Source organism: Coregonus clupeaformis, unplaced genomic scaffold (assembly GCF_020615455.1).
Source record: "Coregonus clupeaformis isolate EN_2021a unplaced genomic scaffold, ASM2061545v1 scaf0497, whole genome shotgun sequence".
Classification (NCBI taxonomy): Eukaryota; Metazoa; Chordata; class Actinopteri; order Salmoniformes; family Salmonidae; genus Coregonus; species Coregonus clupeaformis.
This window is the reverse complement of record NW_025533952.1, coordinates 92,417-111,191: the sequence shown is the minus strand read 5'-3', so window position 1 is coordinate 111,191 and position 18,775 is coordinate 92,417. Positions and strand designations below refer to the sequence as shown.

Sequence of the window (18,775 nt, the reverse complement as noted above, 5' to 3'; positions counted from 1 at the left end):
TGAAGCATATTTAGGTTCGGGAAAAAGTGAATGCAAAACATTACTGCATTCAAACGATCTGTTTACAGGTCCACAACAATTTGCAATTGTTTTTGTCTTTCAGAAACGGTCAGATAAAACTACAGCAAATGTCACTGTAAAATAAAACATTCTGCCAACACCTCCAAAGACATTTGAAGTTCGCCATGGATATGTTCTTTAGATTTACTGTCTGGGCCTAATTCCAATACTTCCCAACTATACAGCAAATAAGGTCGTTATTGTCACCATGAAGGGTGAATGATGGGCGTATTTCACGTGGAGTTATAACGCTCATTGTTACTCATCAAACCACAACTGAGTGAGACAAATAAAACTTTTTGGTTGTGTTCAATATCTGACACTAGCAGTAGGCAATACTCACCAATACGCCGTCCATCCTCAACAGCTCCCCCTGTAGGCGGATCGGCAACATTGCTGTTCTGCAGAATGAACAAGTCGTGCTTTCCACCTGAGCACTAAATTCAGTAGCGTGTTTTGCACATAACATCACCTATATCACCTGCTCATTAAGAGTAGAAGCCTTCTCTGTTCACATAGCCTAGTTGAACTCGTTTTGGGATGGTGCTTTTATGCCGATGTGGGGGCCATCTATTTCTCCGTTCGTATTTGGGAACCCATTGATGGCAAAGAAACCGCTCTTAACCTGTTGCGCGATGGTGGAAATTGTATGTTACAGTACGTTTTGCTGATGATTGCATCCAAAACATTGGCTCTTCGAGGGATGTGAGATGCCGCTGGCCGATCAGCAAGCTCCGGCTGAAAAGTGCCCGTTGCCAAAAACCCGAGGATGGATAACACTTTGACGTGCACCCGAATGGCATGGGTTTGCCTTTCTAAAGTAGGTCTTAAATCCTCGCAAAGATCCTATAAGATTGGTTTTGGGAAACGATATCTGATGAGCCAATCTGTACTTTCTGCTAAAAAGTCCTACCTGTCTCTAAAAACGTGCTCTCTGTGAAATGCAGCGGTGCCAGATCTTCCAACAGAGCAGATCAGCCATCTCTCATTGGATTCCCATCATCTCAGTCTTTTATAGGATTTACACAATAGTTTCACTTTCACACGTACCTCTAATTTAACAAATTACTGTACTTTATATGGATTATTATCGTTACAAATGCACTGAAAAAATGTCGTTTCAACATACAGTATATTTGATGCCTGGCGGAGACGTTCATGAATTCCAACTGTCAAGGTAAAATTCCCGAACAGTAAATAAAATAATGTCATTATATCACTCTGATTCAGAGGGGCCAATCGGAAGACACATTTCATTTGAATTCATCATTCAGTCAACTATATGTTCTCCCCTCCCATTCTACGCTGACAAGCAGTTCCCTTATTCCACCACTTGGCACTGATCGTGGTCATGGGGCTGAACACTCTCAAACTAACATTTACATGATAATCTCCCTTTATCTAGTAATCATTACTTTTAATGCTGTTAACAAATGTCGATGTATAATATTATTTGTGTTATAAAAATTTGTTGTTTTCATATTGTTAAACAACATTCTAAGTCTGCTAACATTTCACTCATAAATGTTACGAATTTCAGTATAGAGAAAAATCACAATCATCATTGTGGGACTTTTATTTTGAAGGAAAATCGCCGAGGTCACGACCTTATTCTTTCTAGGTCTTGTTTCTTCATACTGGCGGAACGGAGGTGAAGCGAAGTAGCGGCACCATTGATCTACAATAAGAGGTGGACCCGTTCCTCTACTTCATTATAAATGGACTTCCTGTTTCAACACAGTGGGCGGATTTAACACCCATAGGTTCATGTAAAGTCTATATACACTTAGTACAAGTATTCAGCCTATAAATTAAGATTCTATCTAGTAAAACTGCAATTACATTTTTGTATTTAATGATTTTATTTAATGAGGTGATGTTTGCAGTGCTACCAGGAGGGGGCAGTGTGACACAACAACCAGGTTTGGCAGAAGGACTCCAGACCAGTGGTTCCCAACCTGTGGTCCTTGGGGTGGTCAGGTGGTCCTCAATTACTTTTAGATTAGGTGAAGAAGAGTCTTAGTCCACAGACTAGGAGACAGGCCTCAGCGTCTTCAGATTAGGTGAAGAAGTGTCTTAGTCCACAGACTAGGAGACAGGCCTCAGCATCTTCAGATTAGGTGAAGAAGTGTCTTAGTCCACAGACTAGGAGACAGGCCTCAGCGTCTTCAGATTAGGTGAAGAAGTGTCTTAGTCCACAGACTAGGAGACAGGCCTCAGCGTCTTCAGATTAGGTGAAGAAGTGTCTTAGTCCACAGACTAGGAGACAGGCCTCAGCGTCTTCAGATTAGGTGAAGAAGTGTCTTAGTCCACAGACTAGAGACAGGCCTCAGCGTCTTCAGATTAGGTGAAGAAGTGTCTTAGTCCACAGACTAGGAGACAGGCCTCAGCATCTTCAGATCAGGTGAAGAAGTGTCTTAGTCCACAGACTAGGAGACAGGCCTCAGCGTCTTCAGATTAGGTTCTATAAGAAAGAGGATGGAGGAGAAGGGAAGAGAGAGATCAGAAAGTATGGAGGAGAAGGGAAGAGAGAGATCAGAAAGTATGGAGGAGAAGGGAAGAGAGAGATCAGAAAGTATGGAGGAGAAGGGAAGAGAGAGATCAGAAAGTAGAGAGGAGAAGGGAAGAGAGAGATCAGAAAGTATGGAGGAGAAGGGAAGAGAGAGATCAGAAAGTACGGAGGAGAAGGGAAGAGAGAGATCAGAAAGTATGGAAGAGGAAGGGAAAAGAGAGATCAGAAAGTAGAGAGGAGAAGGGAAGAGAGAGATCAGAAAGTATGGAGGAGAAGGGAAGAGAGAGATCAGAAAGTATGGAGGAGAAGGGAAGAGAGAGATCAGAAAGTATGGAGGAGAAGGGAGAGAGAGATCAGAAAGTATGGAGGAGAAGGGAAGAGAGAGATCAGAAAGTATGGAGGAGAAGGAAGAGAGAGATCAGAAAGTATGGAGGAGAAGGGGAGAGAGAGATCAGAAAGTATGGAGGAGAAGGGAAGAGAGAGATCAGAAAGTATGGAGGAGAAGGGAGAGAGAGATCAGAAAGTATGGAGGAGAAGGGAAGAGAGAGATCAGAAAGTACGGAGGAGAAGGGAAGAGAGAGATCAGAAAGTATGGAGGAGAAGGAAGAGAGAGATCAGAAAGTAGGGAGGAGAAGGGAAGAGAGAGATCAGAAAGTATGGAGGGAGAAGGGAAGAGAGAGATCAGAAAGTATGGAGGAGAAGGGAAGAGAGAGATCAGAAAGTATGGAGGAGAAGGGAAGAGAGAGATCAGAAAGTATGGAGGAGAAGGGAAGAGAGAGATCAGAAAGTATGGAGGAGAAGGGGAGAGAGAGATCAGAAAGTATGGAGGAGAAGGGGAGAGAGAGAGATCAGAAAGTATGGAGGAGAAGGGGAGAGAGAGATCAGAAAGTATGGAGGAGAAGGGAAGAGAGAGATCAGAAAGTATGGAGGAGAAGGGGAGAGAGAGATCAGAAAGTATGGAGGAGAAGGGAAGAGAGAGAGATCAGAAAGTATGGAGGAGAAGGAGGAGTTCCACCTGAGATAATGATGTGATGATGGTCCTATGATGTAACTACAATAAGATAAGTCATTTATTACAGACAGAAACACTAAAACATGCTTCCATTCTGGAAAAACAGTTCCTCTTTGATCTGGGTAGCTGTGTTTTTATTTGACCTATATTTAATCATTACACATATTCAAGGGAGGGAGCAAAGAAAACTGTCTTACCTAGATTCACTCAAGTCCTTAACAAGATGGTTTTCATGTTCAACGAGAGCTTTGAGACAAGCTCCCGTCACTTCTGGTCCTTTGGGGATGACTGCTTTCAGTAGTTTTCTCATTCGGTCCTGTTCAGTTGTTTCAGCTGTTATTCTGGAGTGCTCTTCTTCACCAATCATGTTCTTTGACCACAGATCATCTGCTATTGGCATTGAGTTTTTGGTTCGCTGAATTAGTTTAGCCCAGTGTTTCTTCAGAAACTCCTCAGCAGGAATGTCAGGGACTGTTAATGCTGAAGGGGGGTCAATTAAATTAATATGGCTTTAGGGTTAACAGCAGCTGTTTCTACATCTTCCAGTCTCTCCAGTTATCATTCCTCTGATAGTCATTTATTGTATAGAGCCACTCCAGGGTTGTGGTCAATTCCAATTAAAGTCAGTCAATTTAAATAAAATAATTTTCCTTGATGCCCTATTAATGTTTTATCAACAATCTACTCAGAATCATCTAATGTCAAAGTGGACTGTCCCCCATACATTCAACATCTGGAAGGTCCCTCAGTCAAGTATCGCATTTCAAGCACAGATTCAACTATATACAAAGACCAGGGATCTTTTAGAAAGCCTCATAAAGAAGGGCAGTGATTGGTAGATGGGTAACAATAACACATCAGACATTGAATATCTCTTTAAGCATGGTCAAGTTAATAATTATCCTGTGGGTGATGTATTAAACCACCCAGACACATCAAAGATGCAGTCGTCCTTCTGAACTGAGCTGCAGGACAGGAAGGAAACTGTTAGTGATGTCACCATGAGGCCATTGGTGATTTTAAAACAGCTACAGAGTTCAATGTCTGTGATGGGAGAAAACTGAGGATGGATCAACAACATTGTAGTGGCTCCACAATAATGACTTAAAATAACACAAATATACAGAATAAAAATATTCCAAAACATGCATCTTATATGCAACAAGGTACTAAAGTAATACTGCAAAAGGAAACGGCAAAGGAATACACTTTTTGGCCTAAATGCAAAGCCTCATGTTTGGGGCAAATCCAACACAACACATCACTGAGTAACTGCCTCCTTATTTTCAAGCATGGTGGTGGCTGCATCATGTTATGGGCATGCTTGACAATACTGAGGAGTTTTTCAGGATAAAAAGAAACGGGATGGAGCTAAGAACAGACTAAATCCAAGAGGAAAACTTGCTTCAGTCTACTTTTCACCAGACACTGGGAGAGGAATTCACCTTTCAGCAGGACAATAACCTACAACACAAGGCCACATCTACACTGGAGTTGCTTACCAAGAAGACAGTGAATGTTCCTGAGTGGCCGAGTTACAGTTTTGACTTAAATCTGCTTGAAAATCTATGGCAAGACTTGAAAACTGCAGTCTAGCCACGATCCCCAACATCTTGACAGAGCTTGAAGAATTATGAAAAGAATAATGGGCTAATATTGTACAATCCAGGTGTGTAAAGCTCTTAGAGACTTAGACAAGAAGACTCCCAGCTGTAATGGCTGCCAAGGTGTTTCTAACATGTATTGACTCAGGGAGCTATTTCATTTCTATCAATCTAAATATATATATAGATAAATATTGTTCCACTTTGACATTAGAGTATTTGGTGTAGATTGTTGACAAAAAAATGACAATTAAATCCCCTTGAATCCCGCTTTGTAACACAATAAAATGTGATGCAGATACTTTTGCAAGGCACTGGGTTTCTGTCTGAATGTTCTGTAGCATTACACACCACTGAACATGACTCATGAAGACCTTCATCACCCCACTGAACATGACTCATGAAGACCTTCATCACCCCACTGAACATGACTCATGAAGGTCTTCATCACCCCACTGAACATGACTCATGAAGGTCTTCATCACCCCACTGAACATGACTCATGAAGACCTTCATCAGCCCACTGAACATGACTCATGAAGACCTTCATCACCCCACTGAACATGACTCATGAAGACCTTCATCACCCCACTGAACATGACTCATGAAGACCTTCATCACCCCACTGAACATGACTCATGAAGGTCTTCATCACCCCACTGAACATGACTCATGAAGACATTCATCACCCCACTGAACATGACTCATGAAGGTCTTCATCAGTGTCCTTCATCACAACTTGAAGAGACGTTCGCTCTATAACCCGTTTTATAAACCTCGTCCACAAAAACAAACGTACCTATTGGATGAGAGTCTTTGCTGTATTCATCTAAAAGACAAACAAGAGAAAACATCATAAAAACATTTTAATAGCATCTGGAAGAAAATGACATTTATGATTGACATACTGTTCATGTATAGTATTTCTTACCTTTTGATACCACTGATTTCCATACTGTCCTCTCATCATCCCCGATTAACTCCATCTCAATGTCAACCCCTGTGTTTCTCATAACCATCTTACAACAGCTTGGTGTGGTGTCTGCAGGTAACAGCTGAATCTTCTGTAGAAGGTCATATGGTGCAACGATTGAGACAACAGACAGACAGAGAGAGAGAGAGAAAGAAATAGAATGATATTCCAGTTATTAATATATAATATGACAGATTCATGTCCTCAGCCTGCTAAAACTGCACCTCTGGATTGATGGAGGAGGAATGGGGATTCTTGACTGCAAACCAACTGTTCAGCTTTAAGGACCCGTTTGGACTTGACAGCAGAAATTCTGAATATCCTTGGGACACCTGATGTTTCTCCCGGTCCCGAACAGCCTACAAAATGAGCAGTGTGTTAGTCAGTCTGAACAATGTAGTCTAATAATTCACACAACATGCAGCTCACTGAGCAATCCTTTTTTGTCAACATCAAAAAAAATTGTACACTATTTTTTATTTATTTTACCCTTATTTTACCAGGTAATTGACTGAGAAGAGAGTCTCTTTTACAGCAACGACCTCAGGAAGTGTTACAGGGGAAAGGGGATGATTGAGCCAATTGGAAGCTGGGGATGATTAGGTGGCCATGATGGTATGAGGGCCAGATAGTGAATTTAGCCAGGACACCGGGGTTAACACCCCTACTCTTACGATAAGTGCCATGGGATCTTTAGTGACCACAGAGAGTCAGGAAACCTGTTTAACGTCCCATGCGAAAGACAGCACACTACTCAGGGCAATGTCCCCTTCACTGCCCCGGGGCATTGGGTTCTCCTTCGAACAGAGAGAAGAGTGCCGTCTACTGGCTCTTCAAATGAATGAGACAGAAATAGATTTCTCACAGAGCTGCATGTTGTCTTTGTAATCTATAGATTTTCAACAAACTATCAGCTTTCCTTTAGTAAGTTTCAACATACTGTTGTCACTTCAATGATAGTGCCTCACCTCTTTCTGACTGGAGTTTCTGAGGAGCATGTACAGCCGTGAAATTACTGTTGCCTTTTTTACTGCCATATAGAGGACCACGTCGCAGTGGACATCTACGTTCCAAAAAAATATATAGCTCAGTATAACAGCGATAGGTGAGAACTTGGGATGGAGGATCTTAGCATGGAATCTGGTGACCTCATGCACTTCCTCAACAGACACTCCATGTTCCTCTACATGAATAATCTTCATCTCATTCCTCAGGGAAGGGTTGGTCCCTGAACAACACAATAAAAAGGAGACAGAAAGACAAATATTGTATTATTCATCCAACTAAAACCCAAAGAATATGCAGTATCAGATCACAGTAAACTCAAACTCCCAGAATAGTTCATTTATTCATTCAGGAAGTGAAACTCAGTTACATGGAAATGTCTTTCTGAATACTATGTCTATATGGTTTTACCTAAACAGACAAAGTGTGGCAGATGAACTTCCTCCAGTTCACCTAACTCCATAGTGATGTCCAGCAATGGACCACCTTGTCCGTACTGCATGTCTTTCAGAAGTTGACTGTACGGTTCCCAGTTCCTGAAGTGATACTTCAGAATGACATCTCTCTCACACACCCAGCGGAGCCCAGACACTGTGCACTCATAACGCCCTTTGGGTGTCCTGTGCCTGAGGGCAACAACAAGATATGGTAGAGAGGGTCAATCGTCAAATGGAGAGGTTGGATTAGAAGCCTATTCCCAAAGGTAATGGGGAAATACACTAGCAAGTGGAATGAAATGTTAAAAGTAGTTATTTTACCTGAACATTGTCACTTCCTGGACAGTGGAAGTCAAGGGTTCAATCGGAAGCCAGTGTGTGGAGTCCTGAACAAGGACAAGCATGTCAGTTATACATATGGGGCCGGTTTCCTGGACACAGATTGAGTCTAGTGCTGGACTTAAAGCATGATCAATGGAAGTTTCAATAGAAAGTTTTTTAAGGTCCAAGATTAGGCTTAATCTTTGTCCGGGAAACTGGCCCATTAAATGAACAAAGTAATTTATCTAATGTATTTATTCAATGTTACATGGAATGTTGGTGATGGATCCAATTAAACTGTCTAATGACAAAATATGACAGAAGTTAAAATCCTGCATTCCTACAAGCAGAACACAGGACTGTCTATACCTCAGTATGAATGGTTGGTCAGTACACACCTGGCTTTCAGACTGTGCCTGACTCCTGAAGGTATGTAAAAGTGAGAATTGACATTATTATGACTTACCTCAACATGGTCACAAGTCTTACAGCTCTGAGGAATCCCTGAAGTCAAAAGTAGTTGTTATTTAAAACGGACAATCTCATGTAATAATGAATTAATAAATATTAAACAGACTTCTAATAAAAATGAATGTAAGTGAGCAACTGTCTCAGAATGTACACTCATTATCATACTATAATCTGACATTAGTGTTATATTTATGAATGTTTGTGGAAGCAGGAAACAACATGGTTCTGGTCCATGTTTTGTAGATGTTGGGGGCCTGATTTCTGGTAGATCCCAGGACTCACATTTCTCAGGTCCAGGCTTGATACAACACTCTCCACCATGGTCTCTGGTGTTCTCAGGTCCAGGCTTGATACAGCACTCTCCACCATGGTCTCTGGTGTTCTCAGGTCCAGGCTTGATACAACACTCTCCACCATGGTCTCTGCTGTTGGTAAAGCAGAAGGATAGACTGTGATTAAACTAAATACAACTTATAAAGTCTTTATATAGCATTCATACAGTCTTCATAAGCAATACAAAGGGTGTATAAAGGGTGACAGAACCACTCCCTATGTAGGGTGCATTGCCTAATGTGACATAACACTATGTCAACTTCCATGAAGTCAATACTGATGGTGACATTACAGGTGACATTGCTTATCTTGAGGAAAGCCCCTAGAGATGTGAAGTCACCCGGTATCATGAGTTACTGTCTGTAGGTCCAACAGAACACATTAAAACACACCCCTACTACTAATCTAACTGTCTGTAGGTCCAACAGAACACATTAAATCACACCACTACTACTAATCTAACTGTCTGTAGGTCCAACAGAACACATTAAAACACACCACTACTACTAATCTAACTGTCTGTAGGTCCAACAGAACACATTAAATCACACCACTACTACTAATCTAACTGTCTGCAGGTCAAACAGAACACATTAAAACACCACTACTAATCTAATTGTAGGAATGATTCCAGAGGAAAACACATGATAAAACATTGCTACGACTCACCTTTGAATGTGTTGGTCATCTATCTGACACAGGGTCACTGAGGAGGAGGAATAAACCCCAAACCCAGGATAGAGGGGTTCAGTGAATGTGGTGTGTTCTGTGTAATGGTGTGTCAGTGTACCAGAGGAGGACACACTATAGAAGGACAAAGTACCAGCTGGCCAGTCCAGATACACTCCAACTCTGTTAGAAAAAGGACCAGGGATGGATATGCTACGGACTCCCGCATGGAAAAAGTGATAACCTCTGTAAAAGCAGAATAAACCCCAGGACTTCCTATTGGCTCCAATCCAACTGTCATGTTTCTTTCCCTTCCTCTTCATTCCTCTGTACGCCACACCAATGTTACCATCATAACCACCCCTCTCCACCTCCCAGTAGTAACGAGATCCAGATAAGACTTCTCTGCAGAGAACTTGGGGAATATGGTCAAATCTGTCTGGATGGTCTTCATAATACTGCTCCTCCTCCAACCGTTTCACCTTCCTGTTCCCCTCAGACAGAATCAGGTGTGGGTTTGCTGTATTTGGGTCCAGGGTGAGATGACAGGCATCTGTAGACAAAAGGAGAGTTTAATCAAACCACATCTTCATATAAAATGTAGTTTTTGTAGGTACAGAACAAGTATTGATTAGTTACTATATCACTATGGTTCTGAATATGCAGTTGATTAGGATTGAAGAGACTTACATTTCCTCAGCCCTGATATCAGCCTGACCTCTCCACCATGATCCACACTGTAGGAGAAACAGGTTATTGACTGACAAAGACCTAATAAAGCAGTCAACATTTAAACCATATTGTTGTGTTCTGGTGCACTATCCAAGTTCATTACTAGAGAAATACAGGTATTCTACCCTACCTACTCCATACAGAACAGAGTACCATTCATTACTAGAGACATACAGGTATTCTATCCTACCTACTGCATACAGAACAGAGTACAATTCATTACTAGAGACATACAGGTATTCTGTCCTACCTACTGCATACAGAACAGAGTACAATTCCAACAGGATATCAGAGATGCAGAAGAAGAGTATTCATGTGGTGATGATGTATGCTGTGTTGGAGTGCTAAGCCTGCTGGGTAAACTTCCCCTGTATTCTACCATCATGTCCTCATGTTACTGAACCTACTACACTTCATAGGACACAACCGCTGCTCACACTATTAGGACATCTATTCTGACTTACTTCAGCTTCATCAGTTTATCTGTGGGATCCACCAGAGCAGCTGAAAGCAGTCCCCCTGCAGAGTCTCCTGGGTAATTGTAGCTCAGGTCCAGCTCTTTCAGGTGGGAGGGGTTTGACCTCAGAGCTGAAGACAGAGCAGCACAGCCCTCCTCTGTGACCAGACAGCCAGACAGCCTACAGAGAGACACAACAGCTCTCTAGGTTGGTGGACTGGTGTCAATCATCTTGTAGGACACCCATATATTTGTCCATGACACAAACATTGTGATGAAACATCAGATGTTCAGAGTATTTGTTTTACTAAGCTCAGTACCGACCTGACTGAAACAGCTGTACATACCCCATTGTGTGTAGTTTACAGTCTGAATCCTCCAGTCCTGCAGAGGGCAGTGTAACTCAGCTCAGTACCGACCTGACTGAAACAGCTGTACTTACCCCAGTGTGTGTAGTTTACAGTCTGGATCCTCCAGTCCAGCAGACAGCAGTGTAACTCCTGAGTCCTGCAGGTCATTGTCTCTCAGCTCCAGTTGTTTCAGTTGTGAGTTGGGTGAACTCAGGACTGAGGCCAGATCTGAACAGCAACCCTCTGTCAGACCACACTGACCTAGACTAGAGGGCAGAAGAGCACATGATTAACAAATGTCTAAAATATCCACATAATAACTTTCTACAGTATGAGTTAACTCACACTAGTGTCTGTATGTTGCAGAGTGGACTGGTTAGTCCAACACAGAGCAGCTCCACTCCTCTGTCTCCCAGGTCATTGTAGCGGAGGTCCAGTTCTCTCAGGGGGGAGTTTGGTGTCTGCAGAGCTGAAGCCAGAGTCTCACAGGATTCATATGTGAGTTTACAGCCAGCCAGTCTGGAGAGAGGAGATATAGTGATATACTGTTAAATATGCAAAGCTTTAAGAATAATGAGATGCATTAAGACAATAACAGAAGGACACATGATTAACCAATGTTAAAAACATACTAACTCATGTCGTATATGATTAATGGTGGCAATTACTGCTGTCAACAAAGAGTCCGTTATGCTGCATCATGTTAGAAGTTTTATTCATACCACGAGGTTACAGCATAAATTACAGACACGCGTTGTCCGGAGAACGACTCGCCAGATTGTTATGCTCGTTCTAACGTCTCATCGTTTAACCCCTATTTATAAACCCTGATGCCCTCTCTTCTGGCCAATCACCAGTCTCCCCTGTCTACAACCCACCTCCTGTCGGTGATATGTGGTATTACACCTAAAACATTCCCTCTTGATACTACCATAAACAACATTCCTTCAGTTCCATTTAAAAACATTTAACACCATCGTATTGTCAATACACTACACTCACTCAAGATATTTACCTTAGTTTTATATATGTTATGTATGTTTCTGGATATGTCCCAAAATGTTAAAATAATTTTTAAAACATACACATACTAACTATACTGAACAAAAATATAAACCCAACATGTAAAGTGTTGGTCCCACGTTTCATGAGCTGAAAATAAAAGATCCCAGAAATGTTCCATACGCACAAAAGCTTATTTCTCTCAAATGTTGTGCATACATTTGTTTAGATCCCTGTTAGTGAGCATTTCTCCTTTGTTAAGATAATCCATCCACCTGACAGGTGTGGTATATCAATAAGGTGATTAAACAGCATGATCATTACACAGGTGCACCTTGTGCTGGGGACGATAAAAGGCCACTCTAAAATGTGCAGTTTTGTCACACAACACAATGCCACAGATGTGTCAAGTTTTGAGGGAGCGTGCAATTGTTATGCAGACAGCAGGAATGTCCACCAGAGCTCTTGCTAGAGAATTGAATGTTAATTTCTCTACCATAAACCCCCTCCAACATCGTTTTAGAGAATTTGGAAGTACATCCAACCGGCCTCACAACCGCAGACCACATGTAACCACGCCAGCCCAGGACCTCCACATCCGGCTTCTTCACCTGCAGGATGGTCTGAGACAAGCCACCAGGACAGCTGATTTAACTGTGGGTTTACACAACCAAATAATTTCTGCACAAACTGTCAGAAACCGTCTCAGGGAAGCTCATCTGCGTGCTCGTCATCCTCACCAGGGTCTTGACCTGACTGCAGTTCGGCGTCGTAACCGACTTCTGTGGGCAAATGCTCACCTTCGATGGCCACTGGCACACTGGAGAAGTGTGCTCTTCACGGATGAATCCCGGTTTCAACTGTACCGGGAAGATGGCAGAAAGAGTGTATGGTGTCGTGATGGCATTGTGTGGGCGAGCGGTTTGCTGATGTCAACGTTGTGAACAGAGTGCCCCATGGTGGCGGTGGGGTTATGGTATGGGCAGGCATAAGCTACGGACAATGAACACGATCGCATTTTATCGATGGGAATTTGAATGCACAGAGATACCGTGACGAGACCCTGAGGCCCATTGACGTGCCATTCATCTGCCGCCATCACCTCATGTTTCAGCATGATAATGCACTGCCCCATGTCGCAAGGATCTGTACACAATTCCTGGAAGCTGAAAATGTCCCAGTTCTTCCATGGACTGCATACTCACCAGACATGCATGTTTGGGAGGCTCTGGATCGACGTGTACGACAGCATCTTCCAGTTCCTGGCAGTTTCCAGCAACTTTGCACAGCCATTGAAGAGGAGTGGGACAACATTCCACAGGCCACAATCAACAGCCTGATCAACTCTATGTGAAGGAGACGTGTCGCGCTGCATGAGGCAAATGGTGGTCACACCAGATACGGACTGGTTTTCTGATACACACCCATACTTATTTTTTTTAAGGTATCTGTGCCCAACAGATGCATATCTGAATTCCCATTTATGTGAAATCCATAGATTAGGGCCTAATGAATTTATTTCAATTGACTGATTTCCTCATATGAACTGTAACTCAGTAAAACCTTTGAAATTGTTGCATGTTGCATTTATATTTTTGTTCAGTATACAGTACATACATAATATATAAACACTCACAGTGGGTACTGAACATAGTTAACTCACACTAGTGTCTGTATGTTGCAGAGTGGACTGGTTAGTCCAACACAGAGCAGCTCCACTCCTCTGTCTCCCAGGTCATTGCAGCTGAGGTCCAGTTCTCTCAGGGGGGAGTTTGGTGTCTGCAGAGCTGAAGCCAGAGTCTCACAGGATTCATATGCGAGATCACAGCCAGCCAGTCTGGAGAGAGGAGATATGTTGATACACTGTTAAATATGCAAAGCTTTAATAACAATGAGATGCATTAATACAATAACAGAAGGACACATGATTAACCAATGTTAAAAACATACTAACTCACTCAAGATATTTACCTTAGTTTTATATATGTTATGTATGTTTCTGGATATGTCCCAAAATGTTAAAATAATTTTAAAAACATACACATACTAACTATACTGAACAAAAATATAAACCCAACATGTAAAGTGTTGGTCCCACGTTTCATGAGCTGAAAATAAAAGATCCCAGAAATGTTCCATACGCACAAAAGCTTATTTCTCTCAAATGTTGTGCATAAATTTGTTTAGATCCCTGTTAGTGAGCATTTCTCCTTTGTTAAGATAATCCATCCACCTGACAGGTGTGGTATATCAATAAGGTGATTAAACAGCATGATCATTACACAGGTGCACCTTGTGCTGGGGACGATAAAAGGCCACTCTAAAATGTGCAGTTTTGTCACACAACACAATGCCACAGATGTGTCAAGTTTTGAGGGAGCGTGCAATTGTTATGCAGACAGCAGGAATGTCCACCAGAGCTCTTGCTAGAGAATTGAATGTTAATTTCTCTACCATAAACCCCCTCCAACATCGTTTTAGAGAATTTGGCTGTACATCCAACCGGCCTCACAACCGCAGACCACGTGTAACCACGCCAGCCCAGGACCTCCACATCCGACTTCTTCACCTGCAGGATGGTCTGAGACAAGCCACCAGGACAGCCGATTTAACTGTGGGTTTTCACAAACAAATAATTTCTGCACAAACTGTCAGAAACCGTCTCAGGGAAGCTCATCTGCGTGCTCGTCATCCTCACCGGGGTCTTGACCTGACTGCAGTTCAGCGTCGTAACCGACTTCTGTGGGCAAATGCTCACCTTCGATGGCCACTGGCACACTGGAGAAGTGTGCTCTTCACGGATGAATCCCGGTTTCAACTGTACCAGGAAGATGGCAGAAAGCGTGTATGGCGTCGTGATGGCATTGTGTGGGCAAGCGGTTTGCTGAGGTCAACGTTGTGAACAGAGTGAACAATGGTGGCGGTGGGGTTATGGTATGGGCAGGCATAAGCTACGGACAATGAACACAATCACATTTTATCGATGGGAATTTGAATGCACAGAGATACCGTGACGAGATCCTGAGGCCCATTGTTGTACCATTCATCTGCTGCCATCACCTCATGTTTCAGCATGATAATGCACGGCCCTCTGTCGCAAGGATCTGTATACAATTCCTGGAAGCTGAAATTGTCCCAATTCTTCCATGGACTACATACTCACCAGACATGCCTGTTTGGGAGGCTCTGGATCAACATGTACGACAGCGTCTTCCAGTTCCCGGCAGTTTCCAGCAACTTCGCACAGCCATTGAAGAGGAGTGGGAGAACATTCCACAGGCCACAATCAACAGCCTGATCAACTCTATGTGAAGGAGATGTGTCGCGCTGCATGAGGCAAATGGTGGTCACACCAGATACGGACTGGTTTTCTGATACACACCCATACTTATTTTTAAGGTATCTGTGACCAACAGATGCATATCTGAATTCCCATTTATGTGAAATCTATAGATTAGGGCCTAATGAATTTATTTCAATTGACTGATTTCCTCATATGAACTGTAACTCAGTAAAACCTTTGAAATTGTTGCATGTTGCATTTATATTTTTGTTCAGTATACAGTACATACATAATATATAAACACTCACAGTGGGTACTGAAGATAGTTAACTCACACTAGTGTCTGTATGTTGCAGAGTGGACTGGTTAGTCCAACACAGAGCAGCTCCACTCCTCTGTCTCCCAGGTCATTGCAGCTGAGGTCCAGTTCTCTCAGGGGGGAGTTTGGTGTCTGCAGAGCTGAGGCCAGAGTCTCACAGGATTCATATGTGAGTTTACAGCAATCCAGTCTGGAGAGAGGAGATAATCTGTTAGATATACAAATCCTTCAGAATAATGATACTGTATACATCAACTCAATAGCAGAACTTACAGTGCTCTCTTGCAGGTTTTCACTACCGGGAGCAACCTCTGATAACCTGTCTCTGATGTGGTGTATGTCTTCAGGTCAAACTCCTCCAGCACCTCCTCTGACATCAGTAACAGGTAGGCCAGGGCTGAACATTGTTGAGGTTCTAGCTCGGTTTCTGAAAGAGTTCCTGATCGCAGGGAGGTTTGCATGTCTTCAACTAGAGAGTTGGCACCAAGTTCATTCAGACAGTGGAACAAGTTGATGATCCTTTCTGGTGAACGTTCCTCCTCTATCTTGTATGAAAGGTACCTGACTGTTTCCTCAACTGTTTCCTCATTGCTCTGTGTTGTACTTCCTGTCTGTGTCAGAAGGCCTCGTAACAGATTCTGATTGGACTCCAGTGAGAGACCCAGAAGGAAGCGGAGGAACAGGTCCAGGTGTCCATTCTCACTCTTCAAGGCCTGGTCCACTGCTCTCCTGTGTAAGTCAAACAACTGGATTGACTCCTCCTCTTCATCCTCACTAGTGGTGGAAAAAACATTTTCCTTCTTGTCCAGACATGATTCTAAAGCATGCACTGCTGCTAGAAACTCCTGAATGCTCAGATGCACAAAGCTGTAGACCTTGTCTTGGTACAGCCCAGATTCTTCTTTAAAGATCTCTGTACACAATGCTGAGTACTCTGATGCCTCTGTGACATCAAGGCCACACTCTCTCAGGTCCTCCACATAGAAGATCAGGTTGCCCTTCTGCAGCTGTTGGAAAGCCAGCTTTGCCAGTTTCAGGATCATCTCTTTGTCTGACTGAGACAGTTCCTTTGGGTTTGTCTCTGTGGCTTTGTTGTACTTCCTGTTCTTCACAATGATTTGGATGAGCGTGAAGTGTGTGTACATCTGGATCAGAGTTTTGGGGACTTCATCCTTCTCTGCCTCTTTCAGCATCATCTCAAGGACAGTGGCTGATATCCAACAGAAGACTGGCATGTGGCACATGATGTGGAGGCTCCTTGATGTTTTTATGTGTTTGATGATTTCATTGGCCAGATTCTGATCTGTGGTTTTCTTCCTGAAGTACTCCTCCTTCTGTGGATCATTGAACCCTCGTACCTCTGTCACCTGGTCAACACACTCAGGAGGGATCTGATTGGCTGCTGCAGGCCGTGAGGTTATCCAGAGGAGAGCAGAGGGAAGCAGATTCCCCTTGATGAGGTTTGTCAGCAGCACGTCCACTGAGGTTGGTTTCGTGACATCACAGCACTTCTCATTGTTTTTGAAGTCTAGAGGAAGTCGACACTCATCCAGACCATCAAAAATGAAAACAGTTTTGGTTTCACCATCTTCAATGCTGTCAATCTCTTTCAGCTCTGAGAAGTAGTGGGAAAGAAGTTGCATCAGACTGTATTGGTCCTTTTTCAGGTTCAGATCTCGGAAAGGAAGAGGAAACATGAAATGAACGTCCTGATTTGCTTTTCCCTCTGCCCAGTCAAGGATGACCTTCTGCACAGAGACTGTTTTTCCAATGCCAGCGATTCCTTTTGTCAGCACAGTTCTGATAGGTTTGTCTTGTCCAGCTAAAGGCTTGAAGATGTTGTTGCATTTGATTGGTGTCTCTTGTGTGGTTTGTTTCTTGGATGCCATCTCTATCTGTCTCACCTCATGTTCATTATTGACCCCTCCATTTCCACCCTCTGTGATGTAGAGCTCTGTGTAGATGTCCTTTAACAGACTTTGGTTTCCATGGTGTCCAATTCCTTCAGATATGTGTTGATACTTGTGTTTCAGTTTAGCCTTAATGTCTTGTTGGACTGTCAGAAGAGTTTGACCTGTAGGGAAAACAATGAGATTGATATTAATACCATAACACTAGAAGATTAACTTTTGAATGTTAAAACTGATCAACATGATCTAATATTAAAGCAGTAATTTGATCAATAGAGAAAGATGTAAGGTGTGGACGGGAGGGCTGTTGTAACTCCCAGTCTTACTCCTCATACCCAGAGGGTTGTGTGTGAACATAACAGCACCCTGGCTGACAATCCCCTCCATCGTCTCAACTGAATCCTGAACGTTTTCATAGTCCAACTGGTAGTCAGAGCTTTTCATCTGTTGTTCAGACATTTTGCCACGTCTCAGAGGTTCCCGGCTGGGTGTAGGTGACTCTGCTCTGGGCTTCTGGACACTTTCAACAAAACAGGGAGACAGATCACTTCATCAATAGTGCATCAATATCACATCAATAACTGCATAGCTGAACTCAAGTCCTGATGTTTCTTTGAAATGAGGGGCTGCTGTTCTGAAGCCTTTTCCAGATTGCAAAAAATCTTAAGCATGTACGGGATTCTCTACTTTACACACAGTCTCTGCTCTACTCATTCACTATGGGATTCTCTACTTTACACACAGTCTCTACTCTACTCATTCACTGTATGCGATTCTCTACTTTACACACAGTCTCTACTCTACTCATTCACTGTATGGGATTCTCTACTTTACACAGTCTCTACTCTACTCATTCACTGCCCAGAGAACAGACTACTCTGGCCATTTCAGTGATGAATGGAGAATGGTGCTTGTTTAATAAAGCTACATCAATCAATGTCTGCAAGATCACATACTGATAGTATTCTACAGAACCCAATATAATAGCATAGCCGGCCAAACCCTCCCCTACCCTGGACGACACTGGGCCAATTGTGCGCCGCCCCATGGGTCTCCCGGTCGCGGCCGGCTGCGACAGAGCCTGGACTCAAACCAGGATCTCTAGTGGCACAGCTAGCACTGCGATGCAGAGCCTTAGACCACTGCGCCACTCGGGAGGCCCCCTGGTCAAAGGATTTTTGGAAACACTTCTCTTAAATTAGTTGTACATCTTTAAAATTACTTTATTTACAATTGATCTCTTACCTCTTAGAACTGGTGTCTTGAGTCAGACTCTTTTTAGAGGCAGTGGTCCCCTCCTCTCTCTCAGAATACTTCCTCTTAGT

The 18,775-nt window shown here is 42.9% G+C and overlaps 1 protein-coding gene across 1 annotated transcript; it reads right to left on the bottom strand.

Annotated features, from left to right (window-relative positions):
- Window positions 1-2,484: 2,484 nt before the first annotated feature.
- LOC121561438 lies at window positions 2,485-18,775 on the bottom strand. Its single transcript, XM_045215706.1, has 19 exons — window positions 18,696-18,775; window positions 17,777-17,970; window positions 15,814-17,614; window positions 15,595-15,730; window positions 11,282-11,319; window positions 11,029-11,202; window positions 10,594-10,767; window positions 10,088-10,134; window positions 9,398-9,950; window positions 8,678-8,721; window positions 8,391-8,428; window positions 7,925-7,989; window positions 7,578-7,792; window positions 7,130-7,389; window positions 6,386-6,520; window positions 6,120-6,252; window positions 5,988-6,017; window positions 3,782-4,064; window positions 2,485-2,524 (listed from the first exon to the last, which is right to left on the bottom strand). The coding sequence occupies exons 2-19, from the start codon at window positions 17,907-17,909 to the stop codon at window positions 2,518-2,520; spliced, it is 4,266 nt and encodes a 1,421-aa protein (XP_045071641.1). The 5' UTR covers window positions 17,910-17,970; window positions 18,696-18,775; the 3' UTR covers window positions 2,485-2,517.